Here is a 7,793-nt window from a genome sequence, read left to right as displayed (position 1 = left end):
ATAACATAATATTATAATTAAAACTATAGATCTATTAAATTTAAACTAGAAAATAAAATATTCTTAAAACTATACTAAAAATATAATCTATTAATAAATAAAAAAATTAGTAGAAAATTTAATTATTAATTAGTAAATCTATTCAAAATACTCTATAAAGTTAGAAAATTTACTTACAAACTTAACTTATTTAATATATAAAAAATATACTCTATTATCCCAGTAATCTATTTAGAGAAGGCTAACTTAAAAAATCTATTTAAGAAAATACTCTTAAAATCTCTATTAATTATAGAAAAACAGTTTCTAGACAAGATAAATTAATATAAAATAGAATATATTCTTAATAAATAGATTACTTAAGAAAAGAAATTATTAATAAGATACTTAGTTTACTAGACTAGATAACTATTTAAATATAATACTTAAGAACTATTAAAAAATCTAGAAAAAATAGAGAAAACAATCTAAGAGTATAAAAATAAAGTAAATAAATAGAAATAAAGTAAATTATAATTTTTTACTTTATATTATTATCTCTTACTTTAATTTATTTCTCTTTAATTAACTATCTTAATTTTTTATTTTTAATTTTTTAATTTTTTTAAATTTTTTTTTCATTGACTATTTTTTTAATTACTTTACTATTAGTATTTTCTTTTCTATTTATTAAATTTCTTTTTAAATATAATAACTATTTTCTTTTTATAAATAATCTCTACTTATTTTTTAACTTCTGGTATTCTTAAATAGATTAGAGTACTTGGAAATAGGATCTAGAGCTATATAGTAATCCGGTAGAATAATAAGCTATACAAATTTTAGAAATAAGATAATAATAAAGAAAACGATCTAAAAATACTTAATTATAATTAAATAGACTAAAAAACTATTACTAAATAAAAAATAATTCTAAATATTTAACTCTAAAGTATATAACTAATTACCGAGAAATATAAAATTATCTAATATTTAAATTATATTAGCTATTCTTTACTATAATACTAAGAAAAGAGTAACTAGATAGCAAGTAAATTTTAAATTAAATAGAAATATTTATAAAATAAGAATATTAATTAATTTACCGGTAATAGTATTAATTAATAAATAGTTTTAGATATTAATATATAAAAGCTATTATATTCTAATAGATAAAGAGAATATAAAAACTATATTTTAACTTATTAATATCTATTCTAAATCAGAATTATTAAATAGATTTTAAATAGAAATTATATAAATTAAAAAAAATAATAAAATATAATAATTTAATTTACTATATAGAAAACTATTACTTATTAACTTTATATAATTCTCTATATATATTCTATTTATACCGGGAGTTATAAGTATCACAGAGACTAGTATATATTAGAAAAAAGACTTATAGTATATAAAAAATTAATAATTAGTAATTTAAAAAGATATCTATTAATCTTAATCTTTAAATACTGAAGAAGTAATTAAGATAATTAACTTAACTAATACTATACTACTAGTCAATCTATTTATTAACTATTAGCTTAATATAATAAAGTAAGTTATTATTCTATCGAGCCCGAATAATTAACTTAATATAGAAGAATAGTTATATATATCTTTATCTATAAGAAAATTTAAAGGGCTTTATAAAAGACTATAGAAAAAAATTAAAGAAGTATTTAATAGTTTTAGAAATAAATAGAATAAAAAAACTATTATACTTAGATAATAACTAAAGAAAATAAATACTGAGTAGCTTAAGAATTAAAATAAGAAAATTACTAAATTTAAATAGTAATTAGAAAAAGTCAATACTAAATTATTTATTAAATAATAAAAAATTGATTCTCTTAGAAAATATTTTACTGAATAAGAACTCTTTTAAGATATTTAATATATAGTTATTATAATATTAACTTTTTTTTATACTTACTCTTTACTTTTATAATATTTACTAGATAGTTATTAATTTTTTTCTATACTATACTTTTTCTTATACCTTTATTATTTATTATACTCTATATTTAATATATATCTATCTATTACTTAGAAATATATTTATCTTTATTTAAAATATATTTTTATTATTTACTAAATTACTATAAGAGTTTATTACTTAGTTAATTAATTAAGCTATATAGATACAGTTCTTAAAAGATTAGGGGAATTATAATAGCTTTTATATATTCTGTTAGAAAGTAGTAGATAGAGCGGTGCGGCAACTGGTTATCGGTTGCTAAGGACCTATATGAACAAAAACAACTTCCTTTACATTTACTCTTGCAGTGCAAAAGGCACAACAGTAAGCGCTACACGGACCCTAGAACCTACTAAGTAGCGCACTAGATAGCCTAAGGTCACTGTGTGTTCCTTACAAAGACTTTATATTTTATTTTAATGCTTTAGAATTTTATTATAATAGAGATTCTTACTAATTTTATATAATTAAATTAATAATTTAAAATTATAAGATTAATTATTATAGTTATAATCATTTTTTAATCTTTTTAAAAAAATTTATTGTAGAGAAATTTTGAGTATATAAATATTAAAAAAAAAAAAAAACTTTTATAAATATTATAAATAAAATTTTTTACAGTTCTATTAACTATAATAGCACTGATTTTATCGAAAGACAGAATCAATATCACATACTCTAGGAGATTTATCTATTCTGCCATATATAGCCGCCTATACAATATATCCGCGCCCTTATAGTACTTAGTAAACAATCAACTTATAGTATAACACTAAAGTAAAAATTTTATGTAGAAAATAAAAGTATATTAGTTTTATTCAGAAAAATTACTAACTAGTTCTACTTAGATAAAGTCTTAAGTATAGAAGAGTCTAGTATTAGTTATCCATTGCTTAGTTATATCTATGTATATAATATATAGTAATCACTCAGCCAATCTAACACAATCCACACAACCTATTCAGTCCCACACTGGCAGAACAGCAGTCCGGCATCGCACCATGAGTCTGTTACACCAGGTACCATAACTATAACCCAAACCACTTAAATTTCAGTCCTCAAGACAGATTTTCAACCCACCCATGTATTAACCAATGACAGCCCAATAGTAAGTAGGTCCTACAGCTGGTTGAATCAATATTCAGCATCCCTACATCCGCCTGTTAGTTTATTACAAGCTCTCCAACTATTCAAAGCTCACTAGCCTAAAGGATAAAGCCAAACAACAATAAATACTATAAGTGAAGTGTATTTAAGATGTCTGTTACAACTAGCCACCTAAAGATATCAAACTCAATGAGTAGGCCATAGATAATGGCAGTGACCAGTTGAATATGCCTTGACAAAGACCACATTAAATGGCAAGACAACTTCCCTGTAAGGGGGTACACACATAGAGTAGCACACATACTATCAAACTACAGCATTTGACAGCTAGGTCAAGTGAAATATGCAACAGCTGGGCCGGTTTTATTTGTTTGCATTCACATAACGAAATCAATTCATAGTCTTTTTGAATTACCGACGCCGCCTACCTTACACATGAACGACCTTCGTTGTCGTTGATCGGAGACAAAGTTGGAATATTCCCCCTCCTCCTTCTATCTTCGATCCAGAGGCAGTGACAGTTTTGATTCTAGAGAGGATTTTGCATTTACTTCCAGAGTGATCAACGGAAGATCTAGACGCTCTCAAGAACCTGCTCCTTGAACTCCCTCTCAACCTTGTGACCCTTGTCGTCGGTGGTAGATTCGCCATGTAGGTTCAGCAAAGCGCCCAGATCAAACTTAGGGGCCTTGAGAAGCTTAACCTTGCGGATGTGGACCTGGGAGCATCTTAGTTTCCGATTCAAACCGGAGGATAGGAGACACCACAAACATTCTGAAGAGGATAGATTCCTTGCGTCGCCTTCTCGATCTCGCGGCCAATAACCTCAGGGATAAGCTTCGTGGTGAGTTGAGAGAGAGTGCAGCTGGCGGCCTCCCGCTGCATGATCTCGGTCATCTTCTTGCGAATGGCGCGGATCTGAGAGGAGCGGGCGTATGTGGTCTTCTTGATCTGGTTGGGACGCCTCTTGGTGAAAGCGATGGCAAACAGACGAAGGAGGTAGTCGTCGGTCGTCTTCACGGTGACGTTGGCTTCGATGAGCGACTGCCACTTACGGACCAGGGATCGCAGTTTATCAGTAGTGAAGTCGAGGCCGTGGAAGTTGGTCAAACAGTTCTTTCCTTGGATCTCGTCTACACGAAGCTTAACCTTACGGAAAGCGTGGTCTTCGTCGTTCTGCAAGTCGGCAAGGGAAACCTCGAAAATCCGGCCCTTGAGCGAGTCGTTTGCATTTTTGAGACCACTGGTGCGGTTCACCAGAGTCTTTCCCACACTTTAGAGCTTCTTGTCAGTCGTTCGCCGATACATATGGTCTCGGTTCTTCTCTCAGGCAGGGGTTGGAATTTATATAGAAAGAACATACTCTCTGATCTGGAAAGTGGAGGGTGCCTGAACACTATTAGCAACGTTCGCGGAACTACACCAATTGTAACTACCTTCACAGAGTACTCATCCTTCCTGGAGAAAGGATCAACGGTCCTCTTCTTGATACCCTTCTTGCCCTTGGACAAGCGCTTGTTCCTGGAAGACATTAGCAACCAAGGTCGTTGTCCCGCATTATGATGTCGACGTGAGATTTGGCATACTTTCCAACAGCCATAGCTGCGACTCAGGTCTATCTTGCAGTGGTCGAAGACAGACAAATATATCACACCACGCGGTCTGGTGGAGGGAGTCGATGGGATTGACGCTGCTGGTCGGCGGAATAAGAGTTGAAATCAAAATCCCACAGAAAAGTTGGCTAAGCGAGAGCGCCGGCCCTATCCAAGATTATATAATATTATCCCCCCACAAATGGGCCTTTCAGACAGTATGATTGGATGTTTCATTACACAAGTCACGTGAGCATACGTCTTTGTATCTTATACTCCGTATCTTGGATATAATAAGTATGTGCTACGGGGAGAACAAGGTTATAATGTCCTCTATGCATAGCCTTCGCCTTTTCCTATTTCTAGGAAGTAAAGCTATTGTAATGGTAGACCCTTTCGAATTATCGCAAATCTCTTATTAAGCGTACGACAATGGAACTTTATTCGGGACGGCGGTTGCAGGTTGATATGAGTTTTTGACTGATTTGTGGGGTGAAGTATCTAGTCGTATTCCTACACATGCCTTCCTCTATCAGCACGTATCAACTGCTAAGTACAGGTATGTTGACTACGGAGGAAGCCCCTGGCTTATTAATAATTTAGAGCTGCATGGGAACTTAGGTGTAGATGCCCTTTACCTACTAGTACACTGTTATAGCCGTCCCATTGTTCTAATGTGGACGCGAGTGATGTAATCGGCATTACAGGGGCGGAGTGCTGAAAGTCCCCATAACATCCATGGTCTTCATTTCCTTATCTGTGTTATAATCCTGTACAGAGTATCACCCCAGGTCTTTAAGCTACAGTATCTAATCTACTGCCCCCTGTTTTTGTGGGGATACGCATTGATACCGGCTAGACAACTAGTAAGTACATAAATAAACCTACACAGGCTGCAACTAATCAGATATGGATATCTTAGTTGTCCTACACTGAATACCAGCTCTTAAGCACCCACGAGCGTTCGAAAGAAGCATGGTAGGCTGCCCCTCTGATGTGTGCCCCTGGGACATGTAGAGAAGGAAACAAAAGAGAAAGAAATATCATGGTCCAATGACTGAGTCTTTATTCGGTGACAGGGCAAGCGGAAGAAGTCAAGCAGACAACCACAAGGACCAAAGAAGGTGAGTAGCCCTGGAACGGGTGATGATTATTGAGACTAATATTGGAGTCAGAGAGAACCATTGCCCACATCTTTCGCATGTCTTTTCTGTAACCACGAGAATTCTATTGTGGTGAAACTAGACAAGAAGCTGGGGCTGGGAAATTTGTCCTGTAAGGTGTGTGGGCAGAGGTTTCAAACCGGTATTAATTGTGAGTTTATAAACGTACTAATCTCAGTACCATTTCTGACAAATTCATGCACTAGATCTTTCTGCTGCTGTCGATGTATATTCGGATTGGGTAGATGCTTGTGATGCAGTTGCCAAGGATACTGCCAACAGATACGAAGATAATAAGACCGCTGGTCTGCGATCAAATGAGTATACTGTGTCTTCTAGTGGGCAAGATGCTGAATACGATGAAGATCGTGCAGGTGCATAAGTGGATGACGATTGATACAAGTAATTTTCAGTTATGGGATGTTGGCGTACAATATAAAGGCCCAGTAGCTTTCCTGTGGTCGCTGTTTCCAAGTTATGACCGCTGTTCTGCCTTTGCGGACTGGCTTATTCGATACTTTTTTTGGCAATTAGCTGGCTTCGATGCTAGGGATAATGGATGCCTGCAATGATATTATTATGGTATAAATCTTGTGGTTACCCATGCCTCATAAATCAATAACTCAAGCTATGGATTTGAAGTAATATGCGCAATACGACTACACTGTACTGTAATTATTCCTATACGCGTCAAAACAATTTCGAGGAAACTTGTAATGCTTCATAAGCAATGCTAGACTAGACCTCATTCCGTGATTGGCGTCACAGTGTATAGTATCGATCACCAAAATCACCAAGTCCAGGGATAATGTACCTGTGTTGTAGCAACCAGTTAGCGAGGTAATCCGGAAAAAGGGCGAATAGAAGTGGATCAACTTTTTCTCATCCAAGCCTTGGTCAATAAAAGCAGTTACGACCCTGAGCTTAGGGAAGCGTTCCGCAAAGTCTGCGACTCCTGAAGGGCTTGCGATAAGGTTGAGGAATAGGATACGGTCTTCTGGTACACCCTTCGCCTTGAGAATTTCGACAGCGAGAGTCGCCGAACCCCCTGAACCGATAGCAATTAATATCACTCTATAGTCTATGAAGGGTTTTGACTCACCAGTTGCAAACATTGGATCAAGGAGTAAAACCCATCGACTGGAGATATCAGCAGGAAGCTTCTCGTAAAAAAGCTTCGGCTTGCATGTTTCCTCATCTCTCTGTATAAGTATTTTCCCAATGCGAACTGATCGACAGCAATCTCTCAAGCCCTGCTCCATTGCTTCGCCTGCTCTCATGATAGATACGCCGCATATTTTGCCTTCGAATTTGACACCGAGATAGGTACGGCCTACAGGAGTTGTCACCGCTTGCTCAACCACTGGAAGGTGGTTTAGACCCTCTTCCACCAATAAACGGATGATTCTGTTGGAATAGAATATGAAATCGGCACGCCCAGTTCTTTTATCCCTGATCATACTATGGAGTTGTCAGTCTGGGCATCCGATGTTGACTTAAGAAATCTCTATAGACGTATGACTTACGTCAGAAGAGCGATCAGCTGGGGTGTTTGAGGCAAGACATGGACATTTTCATAAGGCATGTCTTTCGACACTGTCGCTGTTGGCTTCTCGCCATCGGGTCTGTAAATTGGGCCAACTCCTTGGGCAGGAGAAGGGATCGTTTCCAATCGTTCATCAGACATGGCCAATGAAAACTTTGGTATAGTTCTTAATAGATGGATGGAGGTGCGAAGGGCGGAAAAAAAAAAAGGTTAGTGGTCCCACTGAGGGTCTACTAAACTCGCGTGGAAGTACTATGTAATGATGTTGTAGCAAGGAAAAGAGAGAGATCAAGCAGGCGCAGATAGTGCATAAGTACGATAGTAGCTTGGACTAATGATGGCGGGCAGGGTGGTTTTCTAATTGGACTACGAAATACTCTACATAAAACCAGCAAAAGAAACATAGTTATGGCGGCCTAGATTGG

At 35.0% G+C, this 7,793-nt stretch overlaps 3 protein-coding genes across 3 annotated transcripts; 1 reads left to right on the top strand and 2 right to left on the bottom strand.

Annotated features, from left to right (window-relative positions):
* Nucleotides 1-2,946: 2,946 nt before the first annotated feature.
* On the bottom strand, nucleotides 2,947-4,824 carry rps1 (40S ribosomal protein eS1). The gene is made up of 6 exons (XM_032068502.1): nucleotides 4,654-4,824; nucleotides 4,504-4,588; nucleotides 4,431-4,456; nucleotides 3,839-4,340; nucleotides 3,173-3,785; nucleotides 2,947-3,123 (listed from the first exon to the last, which is right to left on the bottom strand). The coding sequence occupies exons 1-5, from the start codon at nucleotides 4,665-4,667 to the stop codon at nucleotides 3,642-3,644; spliced, it is 771 nt and encodes a 256-aa protein (XP_031923083.1). The 5' UTR covers nucleotides 4,668-4,824; the 3' UTR covers nucleotides 2,947-3,123; nucleotides 3,173-3,641.
* Nucleotides 4,825-5,171: 347 nt separating this feature from the next.
* BDV27DRAFT_135283 (transcription elongation factor 1 family protein) lies at nucleotides 5,172-6,410 on the top strand. Its single transcript, XM_032068501.1, has 5 exons — nucleotides 5,172-5,525; nucleotides 5,582-5,637; nucleotides 5,739-5,783; nucleotides 5,835-5,973; nucleotides 6,029-6,410. The coding sequence occupies exons 2-5, from the start codon at nucleotides 5,635-5,637 to the stop codon at nucleotides 6,202-6,204; spliced, it is 363 nt and encodes a 120-aa protein (XP_031923082.1). The 5' UTR covers nucleotides 5,172-5,525; nucleotides 5,582-5,634; the 3' UTR covers nucleotides 6,205-6,410.
* BDV27DRAFT_135281 (uracil phosphoribosyltransferase) lies at nucleotides 6,383-7,688 on the bottom strand. Its single transcript, XM_032068500.1, has 4 exons — nucleotides 7,349-7,688; nucleotides 6,925-7,283; nucleotides 6,699-6,870; nucleotides 6,383-6,636 (listed from the first exon to the last, which is right to left on the bottom strand). Exons 1-4 carry the CDS (start codon nucleotides 7,507-7,509, stop codon nucleotides 6,585-6,587), a joined length of 744 nt encoding a protein of 247 aa, XP_031923081.1. The 5' UTR covers nucleotides 7,510-7,688; the 3' UTR covers nucleotides 6,383-6,584.
* Nucleotides 7,689-7,793: the final 105 nt, after the last annotated feature.

Source organism: Aspergillus caelatus (genome assembly GCF_009193585.1).
Source record: "Aspergillus caelatus strain CBS 763.97 unplaced genomic scaffold BDV27scaffold_234, whole genome shotgun sequence".
Taxonomy (NCBI): domain Eukaryota; kingdom Fungi; phylum Ascomycota; class Eurotiomycetes; order Eurotiales; family Aspergillaceae; genus Aspergillus; species Aspergillus caelatus.
The sequence above is the reverse complement of the archived record's forward strand: the minus strand, read 5'-3'. Positions and strand labels throughout refer to the sequence as shown.